The sequence below is a fragment of the Apiospora phragmitis genome (genome assembly GCF_038363925.1).
Source record: "Apiospora phragmitis strain CBS 135458 chromosome Unknown utg000002l:1.0-5516284.0:1.0-5523493.0, whole genome shotgun sequence".
NCBI lineage: Eukaryota > Fungi > Ascomycota > Sordariomycetes > Amphisphaeriales > Apiosporaceae > Apiospora > Apiospora phragmitis.
Genome location: NW_027117400.1, coordinates 2,844,905 through 2,872,882, shown reverse-complemented (window position 1 = coordinate 2,872,882; position 27,978 = coordinate 2,844,905). Strand labels below are relative to the sequence as shown.

At 54.6% G+C, this 27,978-nt stretch overlaps 10 protein-coding genes across 10 annotated transcripts; 7 read left to right on the top strand and 3 right to left on the bottom strand.

Moving 5' to 3' along the window:
* Positions 1–1,369: 1,369 nt before the first annotated feature.
* PG994_001708 (uncharacterized protein) lies at positions 1,370–3,132 on the top strand (the record flags this gene model as incomplete). Its single annotated transcript, XM_066853117.1, is given in 3 exon segments — positions 1,370–2,002; positions 2,067–2,555; positions 2,575–3,132. 3 exon segments carry the CDS (start codon positions 1,370–1,372, stop codon positions 3,130–3,132), a joined length of 1,680 nt encoding a protein of 559 aa, XP_066721258.1.
* A 558-nt stretch (positions 3,133–3,690) lies between these two features.
* Positions 3,691–4,342, bottom strand: PG994_001707 (uncharacterized protein; the record flags this gene model as incomplete). Its single annotated transcript, XM_066853116.1, has 2 exons — positions 3,691–3,943; positions 4,332–4,342. 2 exons carry the CDS (start codon positions 4,340–4,342, stop codon positions 3,691–3,693), a joined length of 264 nt encoding a protein of 87 aa, XP_066721257.1.
* An 840-nt stretch (positions 4,343–5,182) lies between these two features.
* PG994_001706 (TIP49 C-terminus-domain-containing protein) lies at positions 5,183–6,829 on the top strand (the record flags this gene model as incomplete). Its single annotated transcript, XM_066853115.1, has 4 exons — positions 5,183–5,326; positions 5,397–6,164; positions 6,265–6,596; positions 6,697–6,829. The coding sequence occupies 4 exons, from the start codon at positions 5,183–5,185 to the stop codon at positions 6,827–6,829; spliced, it is 1,377 nt and encodes a 458-aa protein (XP_066721256.1).
* A 2,153-nt stretch (positions 6,830–8,982) lies between these two features.
* On the top strand, positions 8,983–12,427 carry PG994_001705 (HMG box protein; the record flags this gene model as incomplete). The annotated part of the gene is made up of 4 exons (XM_066853114.1): positions 8,983–9,703; positions 10,256–10,940; positions 11,015–11,642; positions 11,777–12,427. 4 exons carry the CDS (start codon positions 8,983–8,985, stop codon positions 12,425–12,427), a joined length of 2,685 nt encoding a protein of 894 aa, XP_066721255.1.
* An 805-nt stretch (positions 12,428–13,232) lies between these two features.
* On the top strand, positions 13,233–17,360 carry PG994_001704 (uncharacterized protein; the record flags this gene model as incomplete). The annotated part of the gene is made up of 4 exons (XM_066853113.1): positions 13,233–13,419; positions 13,523–13,636; positions 13,760–15,783; positions 15,849–17,360. 4 exons carry the CDS (start codon positions 13,233–13,235, stop codon positions 17,358–17,360), a joined length of 3,837 nt encoding a protein of 1,278 aa, XP_066721254.1.
* Positions 17,361–17,785: 425 nt separating this feature from the next.
* Positions 17,786–18,712, bottom strand: PG994_001703 (signal recognition particle subunit SRP19; the record flags this gene model as incomplete). The annotated part of the gene is made up of 1 exon (XM_066853112.1): positions 17,786–18,712. The coding sequence occupies one exon, from the start codon at positions 18,710–18,712 to the stop codon at positions 17,786–17,788; it is 927 nt and encodes a 308-aa protein (XP_066721253.1).
* Positions 18,713–19,457: 745 nt separating this feature from the next.
* PG994_001702 (uncharacterized protein) lies at positions 19,458–21,608 on the top strand (the record flags this gene model as incomplete). The annotated part of the gene is made up of 1 exon (XM_066853111.1): positions 19,458–21,608. One exon carries the CDS (start codon positions 19,458–19,460, stop codon positions 21,606–21,608), a length of 2,151 nt encoding a protein of 716 aa, XP_066721252.1.
* A 479-nt stretch (positions 21,609–22,087) lies between these two features.
* On the bottom strand, positions 22,088–23,508 carry PG994_001701 (uncharacterized protein; the record flags this gene model as incomplete). The annotated part of the gene is made up of 4 exons (XM_066853110.1): positions 22,088–22,211; positions 22,337–22,506; positions 22,561–22,776; positions 22,894–23,508. 4 exons carry the CDS (start codon positions 23,506–23,508, stop codon positions 22,088–22,090), a joined length of 1,125 nt encoding a protein of 374 aa, XP_066721251.1.
* A 2,270-nt stretch (positions 23,509–25,778) lies between these two features.
* On the top strand, positions 25,779–26,297 carry PG994_001700 (ribonuclease H-like domain-containing protein; the record flags this gene model as incomplete). The annotated part of the gene is made up of 1 exon (XM_066853109.1): positions 25,779–26,297. The coding sequence occupies one exon, from the start codon at positions 25,779–25,781 to the stop codon at positions 26,295–26,297; it is 519 nt and encodes a 172-aa protein (XP_066721250.1).
* A 532-nt stretch (positions 26,298–26,829) lies between these two features.
* On the top strand, positions 26,830–27,972 carry PG994_001699 (uncharacterized protein; the record flags this gene model as incomplete). The annotated part of the gene is made up of 1 exon (XM_066853108.1): positions 26,830–27,972. The coding sequence occupies one exon, from the start codon at positions 26,830–26,832 to the stop codon at positions 27,970–27,972; it is 1,143 nt and encodes a 380-aa protein (XP_066721249.1).
* Between the last annotated feature and the right edge of the window lie 6 nt (positions 27,973–27,978).

The window sequence follows — 27,978 nt, the reverse complement described above, 5'->3', positions numbered from 1 at the left end:
GCTCTACGAAGAAGGTTGGAGAAAGCAGGAGAGGAAGGCGTTTCTCATGGCTTCAGAGGTTGGAGCCCGAGGGCATAATTAGTTTGCTACGGCAGCCTGAATATTTTTGGGGGGCGCAATGCACAGCGACGGCGTTCGGTTTGCGGATATACTACAGGTCACCATGCTAGCTTGCATGTGAATACACGACTTTTCGGCATCCTAAATGATGCATTTTACTTCGAACTCTCCTCTCTTCGAGACAGGCTCATTGGCACATTGCTGGTACTACTCCTGGGACTCGGTGTATCGACCATTGAGTAACACGATCTTCAAAGTTCAGCCTTCCAGCCCTTTGACCCGCGACATCATGTGAAGTTGTTGATGATATGAACATATCAGAACCAAAGCCAGCCTCCATAGCCGCCGTGTGCACCGGTCCAGCCGGGTAGGCCCCTCCCAGCCCATACCGCAGCGGGGCTTCGCCGATTCGCTCGCTAACGGACAAGCGGCAGCTCTAATCCGGCGATATAGGGGATGGATGCAACCAACCACAGGGGCCGGCAATCCTGAATAGGCCAGCCCCACCACTGAGCGTCCTATCAACGAAGAGGGCCTTGCACCCTGGCGGCTCTTATTTGGATCTTCCCATATGATTGCCCGGCTGGCTCGGACTGTGTACCTAAGATGGTAACCCTTTGGAGTCATGTTCATGATGCGTGCAGTTGCTGACATGGAGCTGCATTCCCCAACACTTCTTCCTTCCCCCGTCACGTCCTCCACGTACACTACCCTAACCATTGCTGGCGACGCCTTCGATTAATCTGGATAACCTGGATCCACCTCCTCGCCACTGTTTGCATGCCTGTCTCCAACAGTATCCAGGTTCGGTTACTGGTTAGGTCCCCAACACCAACATCCCGCACCATTCCCCATAGCTAGCCTAACCACAGTAGCACCCACTTCGGCGCCCTTGCAGGTACAAAAATGGCAGAAGAGTGCGATTCTCGCTGGGATAGTTCTCTCGCAGTGATGTCCAGGTCTAGTTGCTCCTGTTCTCTTGCTATTATGCCTTACTTAGATGTTGGAAAGCCGCTGTCTGTGAACTTGCTACAGTGTACTACAAAGTTGGCCCTTTTCGTTCAGGCTTGTTCTACTTATATCACAGGAATCTAGTTTGTCACGCAATACGTAAATATTACATTTGTGCCCTCTCTTTTCGTGGTCGGTACTGCGAATGTCTACAAGCTTCTCCTGAGGGAATTAGACACCGCAGTGTCCAGACAGTCCTCGGCAACGGCCACATTATAGACTCCTGCCCCTGTAAACGTTCGTGTCTTTGCCTACCCGGTCGCCTTCGAACATACCTAATCGTATATACCGCTCCGAGATGCACACCGATGGCCAAGGACGTCGGGGCCGCCCAATAACGACGAGTGGGGCCCCAAGTAACGACAAAGAGAAGGAGCTTTTTGGCCAAGGTGTTTCCACAACAGAAGCACTTTCCGCAGGCCATTTCCTACAAGATGGCCGACTCTCGCCGTTGCCGTTGTCTTCGCTACCGTGGATGAACAACAACGGTATACGATCTCTGTCGCTATCCCCGGCCCCTAGCTCGCAGAGATCCTTGGTCGGGCCCCCAGGATACGCCGCCGCCGCCGGGAAGAACACCGGCAGAGGATGCGGGCCAGCGGCACTCAGAGCCTATATGGCCTCAACGTGGCGGGGCAACCAGGGCCCCATACTCGTCTGCGTGTCACAGTTCTTCGGCGCCCTCATGAGCGCCGTCACGCGCCTGCTCGAGCTCGACGAGGAGACGGGGCCCATGCACCCCATGATGATTCTCTTCTGGCGCATGAGCGCCACGGCCCTCTTCAGCGGGCTCTGGACCTACTACTCAGGACGACGCAGGAGAAGACGCGCACTCCAACTCGGACGTGGAGGCAGCAGCAGCAAGATAGACAGCTGGCAGGATGAAATATTCGGCGTTCGGGCCGTGAGGGGCCTGCTCGTGTTCCGCAGCGTCGCCGGTTTCCTGGGCCTGTACGGTCTGTGGTGACTCCATGACCTACCTGCCGCTCGCCGAGGCCGTCGTCATCTCCTTCCTCGCTCCGACGCTGGCGGGGTACCTGTGCCACGTCTTCCTGCACGACAGGTTCACGCGCTGGGAGCAGTTGGCCTCTTTCCTGGCCCTGGCTGGAGTCGTGTTGATCGTACGTCCGATCTCGTTGTTTGCTGCGACGACCGCAGCGGCGGGGGACCCAAATGCCATCTCAGGGGCCGTCTTGGTGGATGGGTCAGTAGCAGAGGGCGTGCTATTCAGTGGCAACGGCAATGGCACTTCAGCCGCAGCAGGAGGAGGAGCTAGCCCTGTCGCCTCCGCCGCCACCACCACGGAACCCACGCCGGCGGAGCGGCTGATCGCCATCATGGCCGCGCTCATCGGCGTCCTCGGCGGCGCCCTCACCATCGTCACGCTGCGGGAGATCGGGACCCGCGCCCCCACCCTGATTTCGGTCAACTACTTCAGCGTCGGCTGTGTGGTCGTCACGACGGCGGCCCTGGCCTTCGGTCCCGTCCGTGGACCTCGACCAGCCCCACATGCGCTTCGCGCTGCCCGCGACGTGGCGCCAAGCCAGCATGCTGGTGCTCATCAGCGTCTGCGGCTTCGCGACGCAGTTCCTCATGACGAGCGGTATCGCGATGGCGTCGTCGTCCTCGTTCTCGTCTGATGTGGATGACGGCGAGGAAGGAGGAGGGGAAGAAGGAGGAGAAGGGAGGCAGAAGAAGAAGGTGAAAGGGAAAGCCACGGACGCGAACCGCGCTACGGCCATGATCTATACGAATATGCTCTTCTCGGCTGCATTCGATCGCTGGCTCTTCGGGGAAAGCATGGGCTGGGTCACGGTCTCGGGCTGTGCGCTCATCGTGGGCAGTGCTCTTTGGGTCGTCGTCACGAAGAGCAGCGGTGACAAGGAGCAGCATAGAGATGGCGACGGGGAGACAAGGGGGCCGCAGATGCGGGGGTATGACATCGATGCAGTGGAGGAAGGGGTCGTGCTGCTGGAATCGATGGATGGGACTGGATCAGTCGATTCGGACGGTGATGATGATGATCATACTGCTGGCGAGGATCGGGTTGGGAGGCTGTAAGGCTAAATTGGTATAGACATGGCATTTGATTCAATGTACGTGGATTAGAGCGCCAAATTGGTTATTTCTTGTGAGGAGAGGTGTCTAACGGATACATTTACTTAGTCCTTTGTCAACGCTGTGTTCGTCATCTAATCTATAGCTATAGTGGCAGTAGAGTAAGCCCAAACGTGCCCGGTCCCATGACTTCATTTCGGTGTTGGATTAGAGGTGGGATAATCTGGGACGAGATCGCTGGCATCATGATAGTTGGCAGTGAGATAGCTGCTTAGTCTTTACGTTGAATTTACTACAAACGAAGACTACAGCCAAGAGACAAGTCGGAACTTGGAAAAATATATCATGTATGGTGGTGAGCAAACCTTTTGTATTACCGGGTCATGGCCAAACCTGCTATCTTTCGCCTGATATTACCATCTCGCTTGATCGAAAATCATGGTGGACTTCAGGTAGCTAGTCGACTGGCCGACTCTCCCGCAAACCAGAGCCAACAACCGATTAGCACCCGCCGTGCTGAGCATGAGGTCACATATCATTTATTTAGCCGCGCTTTATACGCTAATCCGTGTAGCACTCAGGCCGTGGCCGCTTCTTCTTGTTATGGTCCATTGGGCGGTCCTTGGGATGCACAGCTTCGAACCGGTCCCAGTCAACTTTGTATCTGTTATTGGGGTCGTTCCAGGGCAGCTTTTTAGAGCTGCTGCTGCTGCTGCAGCCGCCGTCCGACTTGACGCCATCAGTCGTAGCAGTGGTGGCGTTGACACTGCTGCTTGCCCTGCTCCCCTCGTGCTGCCGCCCTTTCTGGGAGAACCTGAACTGACCATAGCGTTGCCGTGATGAATGTATGGGTTGTGGTATTGTAGCAAGCGATGGATTGTAGAATGCCACAAGCCTACCTAAAGCTCTGGAGGATAAGACTTAACCGTTATATATATTCTTTCATTGTGAATGAACAATGTTATTCTGGCATAAGTAAAACTAGCAACAAGGTGCTTTTGTTCTTTGTGGCTAGGTGCTCTTATAAAGAAAGCGCTTTCCTTGCAGGCGTTGTTCGTTTACGGAGAAAAGATACTAGCATAGGTATAATTCATTTCTCAGGCTTGCTTGAAGGAGACGGTGTAGACATTATACCTGAGATTAGCTCACACTATGGATATAAGTCTCATGATTACCAACTATAATACTATGTATATGCTTACAGCATACACATCTCGGTCGTTGCTGGAGACGCGAAGAATGGTACAGCAGTGTGAAACGAAGTCGACCAAACTCGCATTCTCTTTCATGTCCCCAGGAGGTATTGGAGTAACCCAATACGATTCATGGTATGAAGAATTCCGTGCAATGAATGCTACTTTATGTTGATAGCAAGATAGACCATACCAATTTGTTTCCCACTGGTTTGTTTGTGTTGTGACATAACTGAAATGCTTTGGGGATGGGTTTCTTCCACAAGGAACCATGGAACCGGCGTGGTGTAAGCGCCACAGGATACTTGATGGATACATGTGGCTTGGCCAACGAACGGCGACAGTGCAAGACTATACAAATATTCGATTAATATCAATGGCAGAAACCAAGGACATGCTGATGCCTGTACAATTAGATGTATGGTTCACTGATACTGCACCCAAGTTACCGATCAGAAAAGGTTAATAGAAATGTTCACTGGTCAGAAACAGTGGGTGCTCGTGTACAACCCGTTAGGTGTACTCCGTAATTCAGAGCCCATTCCTGTAAGTGTGGCGCAAAACCCACCTGAAAGAAAGAGGTACTGAGGTACTAGTGAAACCCGTTGATTGGCGTACGTTACTGAGCGCGACGCCAAAAAAGAAAGTTCACGAGCTTGGGAGCTGCAGCTTCCAGTACATATCCCCAGCCCGCTTAAACTTCACCTGCCGCAATCACCATCACAGCATTCTTCGATCTCCATCCACGGCCCCGAACATCCAGAAAAGCAACCGAAGCACCGCCATTGCAGTTTCGTAACTATCAGCAGAGCAAATACTTGCCAGGTCTTCCGTAGGCTTTGAGCCTCCAGTCCGTCAAGATGGTTCAAATCAGCGAGATCAAGGGCAACAATCGCGAAAACCGCACGGCGGCGCATACACACATCAGAGGTCTTGGGCTGAAGTCAGATGGAACCGCTGAGAAGCAAGCAAGTGGCTTCGTCGGCCAAGCCGGCGCAAGAGAGGTATGGCATTCCCCGATGCGAACGGGGCGGCAGCGGTGGTGCGATACTAACACGTCTTTCATTCACATAGGCTGCCGGTGTAGTTGTCGAGTTGATTCGGGTACAGAAAATGGCAGGACGAGGTGTGTTACTTGCCGGAGGCCCTGGAACCGGAAAGACGGCTGTTGCGCTCGCCCTCAGCCACGAGCTCGGCACCAAGGTACCCTTTTGCCCCATCGTCGGCAGCGAAGTCTATTCGAGCGAGATCAAGAAAACCGAGGTCTTGATGGAGAACTTCCGAAGAGCTATTGGCCTGAAAGTCCGCGAAACAAAGGAGGTCTACGAAGGCGAGGTTACAGAGCTTACACCCGAAGAGGCGGAGAACCCGCTCGGTGGCTACGGCAAGACCATTAGCACCCTGCTGATCGGACTGAAGAGCGCAAAGGGTCAGAAGAAATTGCGATTGGATCCGAGCATATACGAGGCCATCCAGAAGGAGAGAGTCACGGTCGGTGATGTCGTCTACATCGAAGCCAACACAGGTGCCTGCAAGCGTGTGGGACGATCAGACGCATACGCGACCGAGTTCGATCTGGAGGCGGAGGAGTACGTGCCCATTCCCAAGGGCGAGGTGCACAAAAAGAAGGAGATTGTGCAGGATGTGACCCTGCACGACCTCGATGTCGCCAACGCCCGCCCGCAAGGAGGCCAGGACATCATGAGCATGATGGGCCAGCTCATGAAGCCTAAGATGACGGAGATCACCGACAAGCTACGCGGTGAGATCAACAAGGTGGTCAGCAAGTACATTGACCAGGGCGTAGCTGAGCTGGTACCCGGTGTGCTATTCATTGACGAGGTATGTATCCCAAACCAACATGCAAATTCCTTGGGGACCCTTGGCGAGACCGCCGAGCCATTGGACAGGACTGACCGTTGGAAACACAAACAAACTACAGGCCCACATGCTTGACATTGAGTGCTTCACCTATCTCAACAGGGCTCTCGAGTCTTCCATCTCACCCATCGTGGTCCTTGCTTCCAATCGAGGCATGTGCACGATCCGCGGCACGGACGGAATAGTCGCTGCCCATGGCATTCCTCCGGACTTTTTGGCCCGTTTGCTAATTATCCCAACCACGCCGTACGATGCCGATGAGATCAAACGCATTGTGCGCATCCGGGCAACAACCGAGAGTGTGGCCATCTCCGACGCTGCCATTGACAAGCTTGCCGAGCACGGAGTTCGGATTAGTCTGCGATACTGCCTTCAGTTGCTTACCCCTGCAAGGTGGGTCTTTTTACTTGTTCTTTTGTCTATCCAGCTTATCCCTACAAGAGCAAGTATCGGTCTGTGTGAGTGGCAGAGAGAGCTGACATGAAGCAATTAGCATTCTTGCCCGAATCAACGGGCGCAAGGAGATTGATATCAAGGATGTGGCCGAATGCGAGGAGTTGTTCCTCGACGCCCGTCGCAGCGCCAGTCTATTGAGCGGTGAGACAGGACGCGGATTTATTTCATGAATCATGGACAGGTAAAGCGGGAACACCTGAGACAAAAACGGAAGAAGTATCCCGTCATCTGTTGGCCCGGCGAAAGAGAGAGGAAAACCTGCCACATGGATGTAGCGATTCTTGAGGGAGTAATTGGCTGTAGGAACAAAACTAATGGGCGTTGCTTGGAGTCTCAGAAAAATTTGCCCGGTTAATTGGTAGAAGCTGTTGGTGATGTTCGTCGTCGTTGGCGTTTGATAGAATGAACGACTGTGTAACCTGGGGATGGCCGTGGCGTAGCGTTGCTAATTCTATATTTTGGAGCCTCAAGACACTACGAAACTTGGAACCGACGACAACAAGGAATTGAGAAGGCGATGAGACCGTGGCGGCTTATTTGCACGTGATGAAATATTAGAAACAATAACACAGCATGGCATGGCCATTCGGCCGCACGTGGAATTTCTCTGCAGTGTGTCTGCAAAGGGCGTTGTTGCAATGCCAGCAACATTCCAGACGGTACAGGCCGGGCAATGCATTGACTCCGGCATGGTTGCCTGCTATTGAAGTAGTAGGCGCATGGCCACATTTGACTTCCTCCTTTTAAGTACACTGTCCGAATTGTTGGTTGGCTGGATTATCTCGTTTCTGTTATATATCTATCCCCTCTGATGAATGTCTCGCTTGGCTGGCTATGACTGAGATGCGCAACCGCCCATCCCGGAAACGGCATTACAAACGCATACCCCGGGACAAAGAAAATGGATGAGGGGAACATGAGGCGTCTATGTGGCTATTGCCCTATCTGCATCAGCTTGGACGCTCAGTATATTCCCGAGACATGTGCCTGCCCAATCCAGGGCTCTCTGGCGGTTTGGCTTACTCCATTCTGCCACACGCCCCCCTTCTCTTACTTGCTTCCAAGCTTCAGAACATATGACAGATGAGATATGAGAAGAGGAATCGGTATCGGGACTGCAGTCAAGAGAACCGAGTGACGACAGGCTTACAGGCCACATCCATACCCATCCTGCCCCCTTTCGATGTACAGCACATCAATCTCGCCATCCCGCCTCCCGTCAACTTTGACACAGAGGCAATGATGATACAAGGATATGCTCACCATTGTTTTGTGCTCATAGCTTCTCTGTCGCCTCGTCGTGGCCTTTCATCGTCGTCATTTGTTTCTCCGGCCAAGGACAGCAGAGTCGTGGTGGCACATCGTTGTCGGAAAAGAGGTGAAAGAAAGAAAAAAAGACGACACGAAGAGAAAGCCCACTTTCTTCAACTGCCAACACAAAGGAAACAATCCCAACAAGTCCTTAGTCCTCCTCTCTTTCTTCCTTTGGCGCAACTGAAGGAGAGCCCCATCTCCCTCCTCTCTCTCCAAGTCTTCCCGGCTTCATACCGTTCCCAACCCATTACCCACTGCATGCTCTCTTCCCGTGCCCAACCATGATCAATCCATTCTTCTCATACCTGTCTTTTGTTCTGCGGAGGCGTCTCTAATACTGTCGACGCCTTCCCACCCCATCGACCGTTGTGCTATTGCCTAGGTGGTGTCTTTCTTCGTTATCATGCTACTACTCCCTACCCTACCCCTAGGACAACAAGGGACCGCAAGAGAGAAGAAAGAAAGAATAAAATATCTCAAGGGAAGACAATACAATTACTTAAGACATATACACAATAGCACTCCCCTCGCCTTGCTTCTTACTATCTCTGTCTCTCAGTAACAACTACTCCCTTTATCATATGTCAAGTCCATCAATACTGTACCTGGACGGGGATACCTAACCAATCTTACCTTGATCCGAGACTCTTCTTATGACTGGCTGTTCGAGGTCTACCTGCAATCAGAATAACGACGACTACGGCGTGGGTGTGCGTATTGTAAGCAAAAAAAAAAAGGCAAAAATTGGCGGTTTGCAGGCAAAGCGAGACTTGAGAGCGTTAGATGTCTCTCATCCTACTATAATCGGTCCACATCTAGCTGCGGTCTCCCCGTTTGTCAAATCTCCCGCTCTCGCCCTCCCACTTACGAACACTGTCGAGAGGACCGAACGTAATCGGAACACGGGAAACAAGGAGGGAAGAAAACGAGACAGGGTCCTAGCTCAAAGAGAAGGAGCAACTAGCATATGGCAACACCCCCCATCCATCTCCCCTTGCCGATTTGAATCATGGCAGACATGGCCGGCAATAGCTCGACTCACTCTAGCATCGCCACCAACAATACCACCACCACTACGGCAGATCCGCAGCCTCATCACCAGCAGCATCTACTTCACCCATCACCTGGTCCCTATACCAATAACGCCAATAATGATGATGGCCTGGTCTCCTCCAGTGGTGATCCTTCCTCACTAACAAGGCCGATGAACCAACCTGCCATGGCCACATCTAGAATCGGCCTTGGCTTTCCTCCACATCCTCCTTTGCTTTTACCACCACCACAATCACAACAGCAGAGTCGCTACGAAGAGACCAACCCTCATCAACAACAGAAAAGACCATTGCCAACACCTCTTCACATACCATCAGCACCAGCTTCGGCACCCCCTCATCCTCCTTACCTTCCACACTACTCCTCAACGCCTGCAAACGACTTCAACGACAATAGTACCAGTATTGGTAGAAGGCCAGCCGCCGAGGAGAACAACAATAACAACGAGGACGGTTCAGCCTCCCCACTTTCGACAGCGACGGCGAAACCGGGCCTTCGCAAGAGGGCCGCGAGCATAGATATCCACGAAGCCAACAAGCACCCGCGGCTCCAGGACCTGGGCCTCTATACACCGGCGACGGGGCGATCTCTGGCGACGCCGCTGGACCTTGGCGGCGGACCGCGAGACTTGATCTGTTTGTGTACAAAGGCGCCGAAAGTTCCTCGCCCTCGAAACGGTAAGCCGGACTTTTCTCTCTATTTTTCCTTTCTCTTCTGGATTTTCGATTTTCTCTTTCTCTACAAACCGCCCCCTTTTTTGACTTGACTTCGTTTTTCTTCTTCTTTTCATTCGCTCCTTTCTGCGTGTTCCATCAGGGTCCAGACGTTTACATGGTCACGCGATTGGGAAGACAGTGAGTACTGAACGATTGTTCCTTGTCAATTGATCAACAAAAATGATACACTTTGTCCTACCAAAAGGAAGCTCCCGATGTCCTGAGATGGCCACCGCTCCTTGGCTAGACTCTTTGTGGATTGCCACTTGTATGTAGCAAAGGAGAAGGATCACGAAGGATTCTTGAAAGGGACTAAGACTTCTTAGTCGGCTCAAAAGAATTCCATTCTTTCGGTCTTTCATCATATACCCCCAGCCCCTATTCACTTTTGTTGATAGTGTTCAGCTCATGTCTCAGACCTTGGGGGTCAAGTTCCCAGAGCTCTCTTGAACGACAAAATTGATGAAAATTGATGAAAAACTTGTTTTACTAACCTATTTGTTTTAAAAACAGCATTCATCCTCTACCGTCAACACTACCAAGCCATCGTAGCAGCCAGAAATCCCGGACTTGCAAACCCAGATATCTCCAAGCTGATCGGGGAGCAGTGGCGCGAGCAGCCGGAGGAAGTTAAGGACTCGTGGAAGCGGCTCGCCGAAGAGGAAAAGATCAGGCACCAGCGCCAGTATCCGGACTACCGGTACCAGCCGCGACGGGGCGGGAAGAACCAGAACAACGCGAACAGCGCCGCAAATAAGGTCACATCGACAGGGGAAGATCCCAGTCGCTGCAATAAGTGCGGAGGTCGGTGCATCGCGACGCCACGGACACCGTCCACGCCGTTTGCCGCGGCCGCACCACCACCACCGCTGCCGCTATCTGCGGCCCATACACCATCAATGGCAGGGGGCCCCCACGGTCACATGCCGGCGTACATGACGCCCAACCCGCGCGTCATCGAGACGGATCACTTGATGCGCCGGGGCAGCACCGCGAGCATGATTTCGGTCGACAGCCATGGGCACCGCTATACGCAGCCGCACTTGCGGGAGATTGAAGAGGATTACGCCATGATGTCCATGTCGCCCACGCACGCAGACGCCGTGGCGAAACGGAGACGCGTGAACGGAGGGGGCGCGTACATGCCGGGGTCGCCGCCGATGGGCTATGCACCGTATCCGGGAGCAGGCGATCCGAGGTACCCACAACAAACAGGACACGGGCAACTAAACCACCGGCCTCCTTTCAGTGGCGGTATCGGACCGCCGCCAGGGTCGTATCAGGGAATGGGGCCGGGGCGAACCGTTTGCCTCGACCTCCAACGAGTGGCATGGGAGGCGGCGTGCCACAGACGCCATACCGATCAACCAACGGTATGGTGGAGATGCAGCCGCCCCCTCGCCCTTCCATATCGTACCCAGGACCAGTACAAACTCCATCGCGGCCGGGTGGTGGATTGGACGAGTCGCTGAGGTTGCCGCCATTGCAGACACAGCTACCGAACTCGCCGAACATGAACTCAACTGGAGAGAACGCTGCCGGTAGTGCCCACCCAAATGCCGTGACCGGTTTAGGCATAATGCAGAATGGCATGCCTCAGCACCCCACGCAACAGCAACCACAGCATCAGCAAGTAGCGCGGCAAAGCCAGCAGACAATGCAGCAGCAGCAGCATCACCAACCCCATAGCTCAACTCCGCCGCCACCGCGCTGGATACATAGTTTTCTGCTGAAGCTGAATATGCTGCGTGCCATCAGCCCACCCCTCAGATCGCCTGTACCAGGCGCGCCGCCGTTTGAAACGCGAGGGCCCATCATTGCTATTGAGGGGGCCTCGGATGCTCCTGGAGTGCTGAAGGAAGTCTCTGCCGTGGTGGAGCAGGCGCTGAGCATCTCTGGCGTGTGCGTTGTGAGAACATGGGATGGCCCAGGCATAGATGAAAGCCATAGAGAATCGAAAAGCCTCGGATCTTCTTCCCCAGACCAGGAAAGGGATGGCAGTAATGTTGGAGAGACCCGCTCTGTGCAAGATAGCAGCAGCCACCCCCTGCCAACCCAATGGCGAATTACATCGGCCAGATGCTGAAATGGCATCGCACGTCTGAGGAGCTGATCAAGTTCATTACCACAAACCCAACAGCAAACTCTTCCTCCTCAGATAGCAGCGGCACCGCAGCTGCTGCCAATCCCGAGCCCTCATCCATCCCAGCCACCACCCCGAATACTGACAACAGAGTTCCCGTCGCGGTCCTCGGCGCGGGCTACTCCCTGACCCAGAGCGACCACTACGCCGCCACCCTGCCCATGAAGGACGCGTACCAGACGGAGGACCACTGGAAATGGGTGGCGACGCTGTGGCGCGGCATCGTCGGCCCGGACTTGACCATCTTCGTCAAGCTGTGCTCGGCCGACGAGGTCCGCGGCAACAACTGCGTCGAGTTCGTCAACCCGGCCGTCGTGGTGCTGCGCGTGCTCGGACCCCCCGCAGTCGCAGTCGCGGCGGCGGCGGCGCCGCCCTCATCATCATCGTCTGATGCCCCGGCTACGGCGCCGGCAGCATCGGGTATGCATGTGGACGAAAGACTGGAGCGTCGATTGGGATTCGAGATTATGGAGTGGGTGCGGAGTGGCAGTTTTAGAGCGGCTGGGACGGGGGGTGGTGCTAAGAGACCCGCGTCTGGGTGAGTTCTTGTGTAAACAGGGAGGTTGAGGATTGTAGTGATGATAAGGGAAGTATTTGGAAAATGTTGTTTTTTATTGGGTTGAGCTTGAAGCAGGTCTGCAGATAAATTGATGGGATGTAGGTAGTAAAATACAAGGCCAAAGCTGTTGCATAGTACGTAGCACGCATTGTAGTAGTGCAAACTCAGAATATACCTACATAGTACCTACATACCTTTAATGTGTGTACCGTAAAATCTTCGGGCCTGGAATGAGGTGCGGAGGTTAGACTATGAGAAATCTGGCTGGCGTCACTTAACGTTTTCTGAGGCTCAAATGAACGGGCAGGATGTCGGTGGTAGTCAACTGCGCCGGAGAATACCAGGTCTTAGATGGTTTGGCTGCCTATAGTTTGATATTTTCGTATATGACGAGAGGTGAACATATTTCAATTATGAACTCGTTGTTTAGGAGCAACTGTTCGGAATCTTAAGGGTTGTCGTCGTGGTTGAATCCCATGAACTGGGATTTGGGGTTATTATTGTCATACAGTGTTTAAGCACAGTATAAACTTTCTTAAGCCACATCAAACACTGTATGACCCTGGAGCTCCAGCCCGCGAACCCCTGGCTGGAGCTTCCCTCCAATTCAAACAAAGACGCGTATCAATTCCGGGGGAGTGCAACATCCACATCTTCCACATACCACAGCAACAAACCCGATCCCGCCAAGTCGCACTGGCGACCATGTGCATATAAGCTCCGACCAGTGCAAGTTCGTACGGCGGAGGAACCGATGATTGGATACCACCGCTACAACGACGACAACCATGTCCGGCATTAAAGTCGGCCAGATCATCGAGTTGACCGACGGTCGCAAGGCCACCGTTCGCTTCGTGGGCCAGACGCACTTCGCAACCGGTGACTGGGTCGGCGTCGAGCTCGAGGACGATGGCGGCAAGAACGATGGCTCCGTCCAGGGGAGCGCTATTTCGACTGCGAGATGGGCAGAGGCATGTTCGTGCGGCCGGTCACCATCTCGGTCATACAACAGCCCGCACCACCACCGGCGCAGCGCCCGAAACCAGCATCGCGCCCGAATAGTATGACGGCCGCGAAGGGAACAAGGAGGCCCAGCTCCGTCGCAGATCCGCAGATGACCAGGAGGATCAGTCTGAATGCTCCCAGTCCGAGCCCGGTCAATCGAACACGCCGCCCATCAAGCCTTGTCAGGGTTCGTAATCATCTTCTCGAGATTACTCATATTCCACGATCGAGAAAAGCAACTGACACTGTGTGTAATACCAATAGTCACCTACAAGGTCACCGACGAAACAGCTCGGGACAAACCCCATAGCGAGCGCCACGAATTCGCGAACCGGCACCCCTTCTAATTCACGAGTCTCCTCCGTTGGCACGCGACCAACTCGTGGGTCGACGGTTAGCTCCTCAAGAACATCCATGGCGCCCCCGGCTTTGCCCCCGCTTCGAGGCACCAGGCAAGCATCTACATCATCTGCTACAGCTAGAGGCGGGGGAGTCGCAAGAACAGCAAGCGGCCGTTCTTCTACTGCTACTCGAGGAGGTCGCGGAGGACTCTCGCGCCCCGCAGGAGGGCGCGTCCTATCCGGCGACTCGTTGTCTGGGAATGAGGGCGGTTTCGGGAAAGGATCAGATATGAGCTCGCCTCTTAAGAGCGACGGCGAGCAAGGGATCAGCCCCGTACAGTCTCGGACCCAGGCTCTGGAGAAGCTGACCGGCCCCGCCGGCTCAAAAACGACCACCCCTGGAAGCACTACGCCCGCTTCTCGGACGGCCAGTGGCGCTGTTCGTCCAGCTGCGAACAATGCACTGGCGAGAGAGAATGAGGACCTGAAAACGAAGCTCAAGGTGCTGGAGCGGAAACGACTGGAAGACAAGGAGAAGCTGAAAGAGCTGGAGAGGATCCAAGAGCAGCACGACAAGTTCGCCAACATCAACAAGAAAATCGAAGGGAAGTTCCAGACTACAGCGCAGGAAAACTCTAGCCTACGGAAACAACTCAAGGAGGCCGAGGACAGACTTGGGAGCATTGAAACACTACAGGCTGAATATGACTCGATTTTGGAGTTGGCGACCCTGGATCGGGAAATGGCTCAAGAGGAAGCTGAAGTATTCAAGGCTGAATTAGATGCCCTCAAGCTGAAGGCTGAGGAATTAGAGCTTGATAACGAGATCCTGCGAGATGAGAAGGCAGAATACGAGAAGGGCACAAGTGCCGAAGACCGACAAAGCACCAATTGGATCCAACTGGAGAGGCAGAATGAGCGTTTGAAGGAGGCCCTCATCCGATTCCGAGACCTCAAGGAGGAGGAAGATGAGAAGTCAAAAGAGCTGCTCAAGGCCCTACAGAGCGACTTGACTGATTTCGAGGCAATCAGAGAACAATACGTCATTGCTAAGGAGAAGTTGGTTGAAGCTGAGATGCGTGTCGAGGATCTGAAGGAACAGCTTGACAATGCCGATGCCGCCGAGGAAATGATCGAGAAACTCTCCTCAGACCTCTACACGCAAGGCGAGCACGTCAAGGAGCTAAATGCAACCATCGAAGAGCTGGAAGAGTTGAGGGAGATCAACGACGAGTTGGAGGCCAACCACGTTCAAAACGAGAAGGAGATGCAGAAGGAGATGGACTTCAAAGACACCGTCATTGCTGAGCAAGCTCGGAGAATGGGCCAGCAAGATGACAACATTGAGGATATGGAGTATACCCTTTCAAGATTCCGAGAACTGGTTATGAGCTTGCAGACGGACCTTGAAGACATGCGCGCGTCGCATGCCGTGAACGAGGTCGAATCCGAGCAGCTTAACAGCAAGTCGAGACAGATGATGGACCTCAACCTCAAGCTACAGATCTCGGCCGCTAAGACTCAGGTCAAGACTATCGATTTGGAGTTGCAGAAAATGGATGCCCAAGAAGCGCAGCAGCACTTGCAGATTGTCAAGCTGTTCTTGCCGGAGACCTACGATGCGGACAAGAACTCGGTACTTGCACTCTTGCGATTCCGACGACTTGCTTTCAAGGCCAACCTTCTCCACGGCTTCATTAAGGACCGTGTCGGCGGACAGGCGCATCTGGGTCACGAAGATGATGTCTTTGCTGGCTGTGATGCCCTGGACAAACTTGTCTGGGTATCGTCGATGTGCGACCGTTTCGTCAACGCCATCAGCCACTGCACGCTGGAAGAATTTGCCAAGTACGATGGTGCCTTGTTCGAGCTAGAGCCTGTCGAGAGAGCGCTGAACGGCTGGATTGATGGCTTGCGGCGCGACGAGCTTAAGGAGAAGCAATGCGCCAGCGAATTGTCTCGCACTATTGCCCTCATGACTCATCTTGGCGAGGTTCACATCTCCGATGGGCTGGAAGCTTCGCGGACAATGTTCAGATGAGGACTGTGATGATGCAGAGCCATCTGGATTCAGCCGCCGCCACGTTTGCGGTCGTCAAGGACTTCGTGCAGCGTGTTGTCCCCGCCAGTGGGGAGGACGACGAGCTTGCACAGCATTTCTCCCGCAAGGTAGAGGCCGTTGTAAGCCAGACCCGAAGTGCCAAGGTCATTGTCGGGAAGGCTGTGCGGTCATTGGAAGACCTCAAGGCGAGACATCTGTCGCTCACGACAGACACTGGCGAGGTCTTCGAGCAGTGTGAGGCTGCTACTCAAGAACTCGCGGACATGTCACGCAAGATCGGTTTGGACCTGCATACTCTCACCTCTGAGGAAGGCCGCACTGAGCCTCTCTCGTACTCTGATATCTCGAGCACCGTCCATCGCACTGTCATGACGGCGTACTCTTCCAGCGAGACGGACCTCTTCTCGACATACCTGTCCAAGCTGCGCACACTCACAAGCCAGATCGCCGATCTTGCTGCTGTCTGTGCGGATCTTTCTCAGACTCAGGAGTTCGACCGCAGCCAAGAACCTTGGATCGTCCGTGCTCAAGAGCTCAAGGCTCTCAAGACCATTCCTGTCGATGCCGAGGAGGAATTGCGTCAACTCAAGGAGTCATACAACGACCTCCGACGTGCTGTCGCTGTGCGTGATGAGATCCTTAGCACCTCTAACCTGCGCATCGAGACTCTTGAGGCGCGCATGCGTGACGCCAACGCCAAGGCGGCTCGTATGACGGAACTCGAGACGCAGATCTTGGATGCCCAGACCAGCATGTCGAAGCTTAAGGAGGACATCGAGAAGCAAGACCGCGAGCTCAAGACGCTCGAGACGGACCGCGACAAGTGGAAGAAGGTGGCCGGCGACTCGCAGGCCTTCACCGAAGCCGGCAGCGCGGCCGGAGGCGCGGGCCCCAACAGCAAGGCCGGCCAGGAGCGCGCCGTCGCCACGGCCCGCGAGATGGACGTGCTCCGCAACGAGATCGCCTCCCTCCAGGCCGCGGTGCGCTACCTGCGCGAGGACAACCGCCGCGCCCGCGCCGCGGACCAGCTGCACCAGCACAACTGGCTCGCCGAGCCGCTGCTCCCGAGCAAGCCCTCGCCCGCAGAGCAGCGCCGCCAGCTCGTTGCGGCCGAGTCGCGCGACGTCCTGGCCGAGCTGCTCAAGATGGCCGGCTCAACGGCCGCGGTCTACGACCTCAAGACGCTGCCCGAGTCGCGCCTGGCCGCCTGGCGGCCCGCCCGCGCGTCGCCGCAGTACCACGCCGCGCGCCGCGCCGAGGACTGGGCCGCGTGGAAAGGCTGGCGCGACGACGTGCTCGACAAGGCCCGCACGGTCGTGGCGGTCGAGAAGTCGACAGCCGCTGGCGCAGCCGCGCGCGAGGAGCGGGACATCAAGCGGCGGGTGGCTGCGCGGCTGCGGATCCGCATGCCGGGCGCCGATGGGAAGATGGTGCCGGGAGTTGGGGGCGAGGTCTGGATTGCGGGCTCAAGGGGAGTGGGAGGGTGTTTTGGGAAGGTCGAGGCATGAAAACTTTTATGTTCTTATGGGAAAGAGTTGTACGAGTTTTATAACGAAGGGAAGAGCGAAAACATGGGCACCAAGCAGAAAGCATGGGCTTATTGATTGATACCCAGACCGATTCCATATCATTTGTAGCTGTATCACTAATACACACATAACACAAACATTTTATTTACTTCACGCTGATCGTCTGTCATGCCCAAGAACCAGGGAGTAACAGAACATGTGTATTGATTGGGTTCAGCCTATGCATCTCAGCTTGACCTCGTTTCCGAAGGTTATGGTATCGTAATGCCATAGGTGGAGCTCTCTCTAACAAAGCGTCTAGCCATGTCTATGATGGGTGGGCCATCTTCGATCCGAAGGCAAGGCAGGAGTCGAAGCGAGGCAAGTATGCGTAACGCTCTAGGGGTGCAGCTTGGAGGGTTCTCTCAGGCCTTTCCCTTGCCCTTCTTAGCCTTCTTGCCGCCGCCAGCACCGCCAGCACCGCCAGCTGGCTCGCTCGGACCGGCACCTCCTCCCAAACCCTGCAGCATGCTCATCATGTCACCCATGCCACCCATACCGCCACCTGCGCCTCCGCCACCTGGCATACCGGGCATACCGGGCATTCCTGGCATACCACCGCCCATGCCGCCCATCTCCTTCATCATGTCGCGCAGAGCGTTCTCGCTGACACCGCCGCCCGTCATGGCCGCGCTGTAGGCGGGTACGAGCTCGTTGACCTTCCAGCCGCGCGGGACGGGGGGCTTGGGCCAGGGCTTGCCGTCCTCGGGCATGCCGGGCAGGCCGGGGATGCGGACGCGGCGGAGAGCCTCGCTGTCGCCCGTGGTGGGGCCGCGGTCCTTCATCCACTTGGCGATGAGGACGTAGAGGTGGTGCTTGTTCTTGATGCTCTTGTTGGTGTTCTTCTCGGCGTCGTTGAGGGGCGGGACGCGCACGCGGCCCGGGTTCGCCCAGTCCTGCGGGTGCAGCTTGTGCGCCTCGAAGACGGGCTGCAGGCGCAGCGCGGCGCAGGCGTTGGCGATCTCGCGCGCCAGCGGGTTCGCCATGGCCAGGCTCGCGGGGACGCGGCGGCCCTCGGCCCGCGTCCGCGAGGCGTCGAAGTAGATCGGGTAGATGCACTGGTAGTGGGCGATGTCCTGGGGCGTGATGGACTGCTGCTGCGTGCCGGGGAAGGAGACGGGCGAGGGGACAGGGTTGTAGAGCTGCGGCTGCTGCTGCTGCTGCTGGGGTGCGGTCTTGGGCACGATCTGACGCATGATGTCGGAGTCGGCAAAGTCCTCAATGTCTCCCTCGGAGGGGTCCGACGCAGCATCGTCGCTGTCGGAGACTTCTTCTATGCGCGCGTGAGACATGGCGGCGGTGCGTATATTGACAAGGGTTGGTGTGGTGGTGGGTGAGGTTGCGTTCACGATGGGTGGGTTAGTGGGAGATGCTTGCGGTCGAGCTGTCCAGTTCAATTGCCCCTCAAGCCTCAATCAATGCAAGGCTCTCCATCTCTCTCTCTCAGCTTCAGCTGCAGCTGCAGTGTCAGTGTGGGGTGGGTGGCATTGGACTTTGGTGGGGTACGTAACGGGTGGTAATCGATAAGCCAGCAGGTGGGTACTAATTCAGGGGGTGGTTTAGTGACAGGTACCTAAATAATACCGCTAAGTGCTGCCCCCCCTAACACGAAGCGCGACGAGCTGAATAAGTGAACTCAGATACCCGACAGTAGCTGCATCGTTAGGTTAACGGCATGTATCATCAATGCTTGCCCGTTCGACAACCGACGGCCTCTTCGAACGATGCCCGTACGGCCTCGTATCTTCGGCCTTCCAATATTCACCGCTTCATTCAAGTCAATGGTGTGACGCCGTGACAGAATGGCTACAATTTCGGTTAATGCACAGATGTTAGATGTCGAGCTCATTTCCCATCAAATAGAACCCATTTCTAGCCCACTTAGCGGATGGGCCTTGCCATGCCTGCTGCCTGCCCTTCTCCTAATCCAATCCCACTGCATATGGACATGGCTCATTTCCATCACGTTCACTCATCGTCACCAACTCGGTTTTCCCTTGGCTTGTCGAGCATATCGTGTCGACCTGTTCAGAGAGCATGGCTGCCGCTACTTTTGACCGGGCTTCTGACGTGCCTCTGACACCATACTCCCCGTACAGAGATGACTTCGATACGAGTGAACATGATAGGCGTGGCGACACAAAGGACATCTCTGGCGACCCCGAGGCGGGCGGAATCGGCAGGAGAACAAACAGCGCCAACCCCCTCGGACGATTCGTGAATGCTCTTCTCATCATCTTTTTCTGCTTCATCGGAGTCTATGGCCTTCTGAAAGCCATCCAGTGCTATAACACGGCCGATACCACGGTGACACAGGGGCCCGTCAAAGGTATCGACTGGGGGTTGGACTTCCCGCAGCACTATCCTCTACTAGCACAAAATGGGAGCCCGGAAGGGTGCCGGGCAGCATGGGACTCTCTGTCCTCCATAAACTGCCACGAAAAGATATTCACCCACGACTGGGACAATGCTACCCATGAGCTGGTGCAATACCTTCCAGACCTATGCCGACCTGGCTGCCGGAAAGAGCTGGTCGAAGCGACTGAGCTGATTACGAAAGAATGCTCCGCTGCAGTGTTCGACACCAAGGACTACAACGGAACATTCGACACTAATTCGTCTGGTCGAGGTCCGGCAGAGGCTCTTCAGATCCTCCTTCGTCGCAACTCCCACACTTGCAGACCAAGTGAGCATAGTCGGTATGACTATTGCATGGAAGAGATGATACAGAGATGGGAAATCTATGATGGTGAGAACCATACGAGTCTGGACGGTCTTTCTAGCTTCATGGCCGGTGGGGGAGGAGGGCGGAACCGGAACTGCGACTCCTGCACTTTGGACTGGCTGGAAAACACACTGAACGAATGGAAACCGTCTCAGGTGCTGAGCCCTGACACACACGTCCCCGTCTCGCTTCCCGAACACCTCCGTCGTGTAGAGCAGGCAGGTCAAACTTGCCAAAAGGATGCTTGGGAGAAGATCTGGGGTGATGCGATCCGGAGGTACACCGAGGAGGGAAGTTTGTCACCTGACTGGCGAAACTTGCCGTCGGGCGATTACGGCTGGACAGTCAGAAATGGTCTTGTCTCGCCCGCAGACGGACCACGCCCCGCCATCCACAAAGCCTTGGAATCCATAAGTACCAAGGGACAACCATCGCCCCAGAGCCCCATGGACGATGCATACAAATGCCTGTCAGCCCTCGAAAACCAGGTCGCGACTCTCCCCTGCGACATACACTTGAGCAAATCCCAGTTGGACTCTATCCTTGAGCCTCGAAACCCACTGTTCGATTCGTACTGCAGGCAAGAATGCACAGATGAGATTGTGCGCCGTCAGAACAACCTTGATTCCTGCCGCGTCAAGAATATGGAAAAGAATGCGGTCGTTGGTCCTCTTTTTACTGCTTATGAGGAGGCCGAGGAAAGGAGAAGGGATATATGCCGAAAGCCCGCAGTCGAAGACACTTCCTGTGCCCCCATCTTCGTCAAGCTTCATCACCCCGAATGGGCTTTTGATACCCGCCTCACAATCTCTTCCTTGGAGCCGCTGCTTGGTGAGCTTGAGCGCCAACCTATCCCGATAATTGCGCCGTCGGCAGCTGGGAAAAGTGCCCCTAAGCTATCGCCAGATAGTGATGCGCCACTGTGGGACCAAATCGCCGGCGCACATGATGCTATCAGAACGGGCATATGCTCTCGCTGTGTATGGGAGACGGTGGTTGGCAACGGCACCATCTCGAGCGCAAAGCACAGCCTCGAAGGCGTCGATGATGTCGATGCCTATCTTGGTTTTGCGGACCGTATGTACAAAGCCTGCACAGCTCGAGGTGCCGACTGGCTTGGCGGGCTTCCGTACGGCGGCGATGATGCCGTATGGCGGATCCAGGACGTGGACGGGTCGGTGTCACGACTGATTGTGGATGACTCCAGTAGTCCCTCCAACCGGGGGGTATGGATTCAGGCTTACGAAAACACCAGTCTTGTCAAGATCCGCAAACATACATACGGAAGCATTTGGCACCTTCGTGCCGCCGGACGCCAGGTCAAGGCTGAGAAGCAGGGCAACCTGACGCAGTTCCTGGCAGAGGAGTCGAAACACCGGGAAGAGGAGGACGCCAAAGTCTGGCGCCACGGCGATGCCAAGTTCCAATCCTGGGAATGGCTCAAGCCCGAGGACCGTCAGTAACTTACCTGCCCTCCTGCCAATTTGGGGCTGCGAATTGCTATTCTAAACGATGTTGAGTTATATGAGTCCGAGGTTACGCAGTTAGGAGGGAGACGGCCAATCGAAGTATAAGAAATTTAAAAAAGGGAAAAAAAGAAGTGACCGCAGAGGGAGTTGAACCCTCTTGCCTTTAAGTATAATATAATAATGATACTACCGCGAGGCTATACCGACCCGGTTAAGGGAGAAATGTGTTGACAGTATATAAACCCTCGCAAGTGGGATGGCAAGTGAAGTTTGGTGTGTGGCGAGACTGGGTGTTGACGAACTCAAACCTCGTACCGGTCCCAACCCCAGAGCGAAGCCAAACTGATTTAATATTGTCGTTCATATTATAATTGTAATTGTGGACTTCACGGACAGGTTATAGCAACACACGATTGGTTCCCTTTGCAACAACCCCAGGAGAGAGGACCACGTCACATCAAATCTGAGTCGAACTAATACTTGCACAGGTTCATCTTGGCCACGCTTGGATCATGATCCGAAACCATCTCGTCATACGCGATCCACGCGTTGACGTGAATGTGCTCGAACTGGGGCTTCGTCTTCGCCAACGCGGGGCTCACTTTGTAACATCGGGTAACGTTAGGAATGCGCTCCTTCTTCTCGGGGATGAGAAGGTCACGGCGGAAGTATTTAACTACTCACCGAACATGTGGTCGAGCTCCTAGGTATTCATATCGTACAGGTAGCTGTAGCGTTCGAGGACGTCGATGCCGGCTACAACATCGAGATCTTCCATACGGGAACGCGACTCGAACTCGGTGATGGGCTTGACAAACGGATACTCGTTGAAGTCGCCTGACGAGATGATGTGGGCCTCCGGGTCCTCAGCCAGAATGGCCGCAATGAAGTCCTGAAATAAGGGGCGTATTAGCTGGGTCGTCTCAAAAACTGCAGGGGTGTGGACGTTCGAGCACACGCCGTCGCTGGTCAGCGAGGTCGGGGGTGGCAGCGTAGGCTCCTGGGAGCTGAGCACCGTGATTTTGGTCATCGGCAGGATTCTGTAGAAGCCGAACGCTTGGTACACCACGCCCGTGATGTCTTCGAGCATGTCTCCCAGCTTGGTATCGGTGGGGTTGTTGGATCCATCCAGGGTGTGCCGATGACGATCCCCTCGGGGTTGCTATCTATGAGTTTAATCAGCTCTCTACTGCTAGGTATCCTTGTTGATGAGACGTACCCTTGGGCGTGACGGTCAACCCTCCACGGCCATTCTCGCCCGATGTCACCCAATCGCAACCCAAGTATCGCCGTAATTGTTCGGCCTGCCAATAGCTCGTGGGCTCTTGACTGTTACCAATTGGCCCGACAGGCTCTCCCAGAAGTCCAGGCCGTACTCCTCCGGCTCCAAGATGGGGTTCACCACCGAGACAAGACTCTTGTTGTTCGGGACCGCAAAGACGTCGCCTTCGTCAAGGCTTGTATACTGAACGGTTGGCGGGCTGTACGTATCTTTGCCTATGATTTTTGGCGCGACTTGCTTGCCATGTTCCAAGATGGCTTCGACCTTCGGTGAAGTGATCTCGGTCAGGTACAAGTAATCCTTGTTCGACCTATACTCGCTGACTGTACCACTCAGCACGATGACATCTCCCGTACTGATGGACGCGTTCTGGGCGAGTGCGGAACCGTATATGTAGACGGCGTCCGAGACGCGCCTCTCGCAGCCCTTTATGACGGATCGGAGCCAGAGACCGTCAGGGCCCTTTGCCGTAACCACGCCCGTCACATTGGAGACGTCTTGTCCATTGTAGGGCGACAAGAACCGGTCGCCGTTGATCTCCCCGATGGTGAGCGCCGAAGCACCGGCGACGAAGGTGGTGGTTAGCCACGATAACAGAGAACTTCCCTTCATGGTGGCTCGATGTTACGTGCCTCCGGCGAACTGGTCTTGTGGGCAACGCGAGTATCAAGCTGGGTTGACAAGACATTGATATTTGTACAACTCGCTGCAGGTTCTCATCGAACCCTAGCATGCATTGGCTTGCCATTTCCGTATCTTCGGCATGCGGAGATGAAAAGTGGACGGTCCGTTCGCCAAGACAATGACGACCAATGGGCTCCATAGGCCAGCGACCGATCTAGGCAATCTGGCATGCGAAGACGAATGAGGCAGCTGGGCTGGGTGAGGCATCTCGCATGTAACCAGTCAAATTGGCCAGCTCCTGGCACGTTTCTCAACATGCTCGGAAATCGAAGGTCCCCGGGACAGCTGAACCCTGGGGGGCACTTCCTGTTGGTTGCTTTTCGAGCCTGGGCTTATCTTGGCGACTAGCTTGGAAACAGTGCCATTGGGGTTGTTCCTGGGAATATACCCTTGGGCCGATCTTCCAGGGTTGCATTGGTTGCTAAAGTGCATGTGCAACAAGTGCGAAACCGGGATACCGCTGATTCATGATCATCATTGCGGCGACAGACCGTTATCATACACAAGTGTGTTGCCCAGAGAAGCTCAATGGGCCGATTTCAACTGGATTCGTAGAAGGATCTATAAGTATGGCTGCAAGATGTCTGAAATCGAATGGGGCAAAAGCATCGGCAGGATTGGGAGATAACTTCAATATGCCAGAGAATGTCCATTTGGGGCAGCCCGACGAGCTGGGCAATATAGCGTGCAATGTCGAAGGTGTAGGTGAAGACGACTGGTACGTTTATAGATCCTGGGATCGCGGCCGCTCTATGGGGTATGTCGACCGCGAACGTCAATGGAGGCATGTACGACTTGATCCGGGGCATCTGTGAATGGCTATCCATTCGACAGACTTGGCGTCAAGCGCCGCGAGCACTGAGAGTTTGCCCGGAGCAAGGCAGAAACACGAGCACGCCCTAGCCACTACAGTTGTCTCCTCGCCAAAGCGGTGTGTAGTCATCAATGTGGATGAGATACATACTCTTTCTTCCCAGCTCAGGCCCCGAATAAGAAAAAGACCTCTAGTATCTACCCTGAAACTGTATACGACGCAGGCTCGACGTTTTTATGCACTTTCTGCCACATATGCAGTATCCCCCGTATGCAGTTTCAGGGGTAGATATGCATCTCGAGTGAGTATGATCACATGGTGCTGGTCTGTAGCGACCAGGGCCTCGACGATGGCGAATCTCAGCTTAGTATTGCCTCCTGCAACTCCAATGACTGTCATGGTAGTGATGTGCACCCCGAGGATAATTGCGAATATGCTAATATGTTGTGTAGTATAAACGTGGAATAGAATGCCTGACCTTTGTTTCTATCCATCTGTTTGCAGGCGAGACTAAGACTACTTATATATATGTACGTAATTTCATCCAATTTGTACTCAAGTTTGTGTTCGTATCAGTCGAAATCAGAGATATCCGATGATAATCGGTTCCGGCGTTGTAAACGATGTTGCTCAGCAAGCCTTTTAACTATGGAGACATACCCAGCCAGTTAGCCACACGAACCAAAATACAAACCAGAATGAACGGAACCAAGATGCTTTTTTATGTATCTTCATATATATAAAAGCTGTTTTGAAAGTGTCTGAGACATGGCCCCAGGCAACATCATCATGATGAGGGCTTCTTTGGTTGTCAGGGGCTCCTGAGGCATGAAACAGGGGGATTTCGAAGCAACCTTACCAATAAGAATCCTGCCGCAAACAGCGGCCTGGCTATTCCTGATGCAAAACTCAAGTATTAAGGTTGATTTCTTTCCTCGGAAGATCCCAGGTATTGGAGTCCCTGCCTAAGCCATAAGGTGGTGTGGCTATCCGGCCAGCCGTTGTTGGGCTTTATGTAAGCATTTCGAGTTCCTAAGCCTATTACTAGGCACAAATGAGGTCTCAAAATGGTGTAGAAATGACTTGGGGCTTCTGAGATCTAAACTTTATTTACTTTACGTCGAGATATAGCTAATTATTTAGTAAACCCATTCCTCGTTCATGGGAAACTTCCCAGAAAGCAACTGCATATCCAGCTAAACATCTCAGCATCACTACAGAGTCTGGGTGATACAGCAACCTCTCTTATATTTCCATGCCGTTTATCATCACAGTCCAAGGCTCAACAATACAGGTTCGCCATCTCGCCACAGGGGCTCGTCGTTCAGGGTCAAGTCAACGCCAGCCGACAAACTCCCTGACTCAATCGCACAATCATATCAACATGGTCTACAAGATGAACTTCCACGTCAACGGTGGCTGCCGACACAACGGCCAAGGCCACGGCGCCATGGGCGCCGCCGCCGCCGTCTGGAACGGCCGCCGGGTCCACACCCACCGAACCCTCATGCTCCCTTCCCTCTCCTCCTACGACCTGGAGCCCATCAACCAGCGCGCCGAGCTCACCGCCGTCATCATGGCGCTTCTTTGGGCGCTGGAGCGCTACGAGCAGCTGGACGGGCGCCCCCGCGCGCGCGTCCGCATCTACTCGGACTCGCGGTACGCCGTCGACTGCATGACCACGTGGGTCTGGAAGTGGGCCAGCAACGGCTGGCTGAACGCCCGGGGCCGCGAGGTCGCCAACCGGGACCTGATCGAGCAGGCGTCGATGCTGGACGACCAGGTCCGGGAGCTCGGATCGCTTCGCTACGTCTGGATTCCCCGGACCAGAACCAGCTTGCTGACGGATATTGCAACGAGACGTTGGACGAGATGGAGGGATCCCCCTGAGATAATGCAATGATGGGAAGTATTTACGAACCACAACGAGCTTTAGAGAAGATATGGATGATCGACATGGACAGTGGTGCTTGGGTGGCTTACCCCTGAATCTGATGTATCTCGGTATCTCAATTTCATTTGCATGGAACTTGGAGAAAAGCTAGAGAGCGATGTTAATTAACATAGATTGCAGTATGTACCTGAGGTCTTTACTTGTTCGTGGTCAACGCATCCGTTCCAGAATTGGTGCTTCGCCGGTGGAGTCCAGACCCCTGACAAGTAAGCAACTCGACCGAACGATTAATTTGCGACTCCGACATGCGGATGCAATCCGTCGGCCGAAAGTCTTGCCGTGTATTCGTACATACTACGGAGCGATGTGTGCTCTGTTCCAGCGTCGCGGGCTTACGCATTCGTCCACGTGTACTTTTACCAGCAACATTACCAAGCAGTATTTTGAAAGATTTCGGTATTCCAGGAAGCTGAAATTGGTTCTTTCACGTTTATTATTCACTCAATTGTTTCGAAAGGGTTTTGGTGAAACAAGAAGGAAAATGACGAGCGACCAGGACGATCGAATTACCATCAATACGCCCAACGACGGACCCATAGAGGTTGTCTTTGGCGAATCATCCCCGGAGCAGCAAGTGGAATGCTTCAAACAGGCAGGCCGCACGTTCGTGCGTTCGGCCCCGGAAGATCTATGGGTCGCGGCTGAAGAACAGCTGGCCCAATTGCCGCTCCTGCGTGCGAAGGGGTGCCGGCACTGGTGTCTCTATAGAGCAGATACGCCCAATGAGATTATATCTTCTCTGCGGACGATCCGACGTGAAGTGCTCATCCGAGACAGCCAGGGGGTACGACAGGAGACTGGCTACGACATCTGTATGGTAGCTACCGACGCGAAGTACCATGGCCACGGCCTCGCCTCGTTTCTCACGCGCAAAGTCGGGGAATGGGCGGACGGACCCGGCGCCGCGCCTGTTACAACCCTGTACACCAGCGTCGGCCCCTTCTACGTGAAGCTCGGCTGGGATTTGCTGCCTGCGCCGCAGGTGAGCTTCGAGCTGCCGCTTGGCGTGAGCAGAGACGCTTTACAGCGCAAGCGCGAAAAAGGCCAATCGCTGCAGACTCGCCTGGTCGGACCGGACGAAATGCCCGATCTGTGCAACCGCGACATCTCGCAGCTGCGCTCCCAGGTCGAGGCTTACGATCTCACTCCGAATACGTCCCTCGTGAGGACTTTGCCAATCCCAGAGCAGCTAGAATGGTACCAGGAGATGGCCAAGCTTCAAAGCCTCAACTGGTGCGATGGGCGGGAGGTCAAGGCCGTAGGGGCTGTATGCGAGGAGGCCAACACATGGATACTGTGGTATCAGGACCTTAGCCGCAAGGAACTGAAGATTACGCGGGTTAAGCCTGGGTATGGAAATCCTGACTTGACTAAGCAGGCACTGGTGCAGCTCCTGGTCCGCGCGATGGAGGAGGCCCTCTCGTGGGAAGGGCTGTTAGCGAAGATTGTGATTTGGGACCCGAGTTCCGAGGTGCATGGAGCGCTGCAGGTGCTTGGGAAAGAGCTGGGGTTTACGACCAAGAGCGAAATGCGTGACGGTGTCAACCAGACATCGATTCGCTGGGCAAATGCCGAGAACAGGCAAACGATATTCTGGCCGAATGAGTACTACGCGTGCAACTGATTTGCT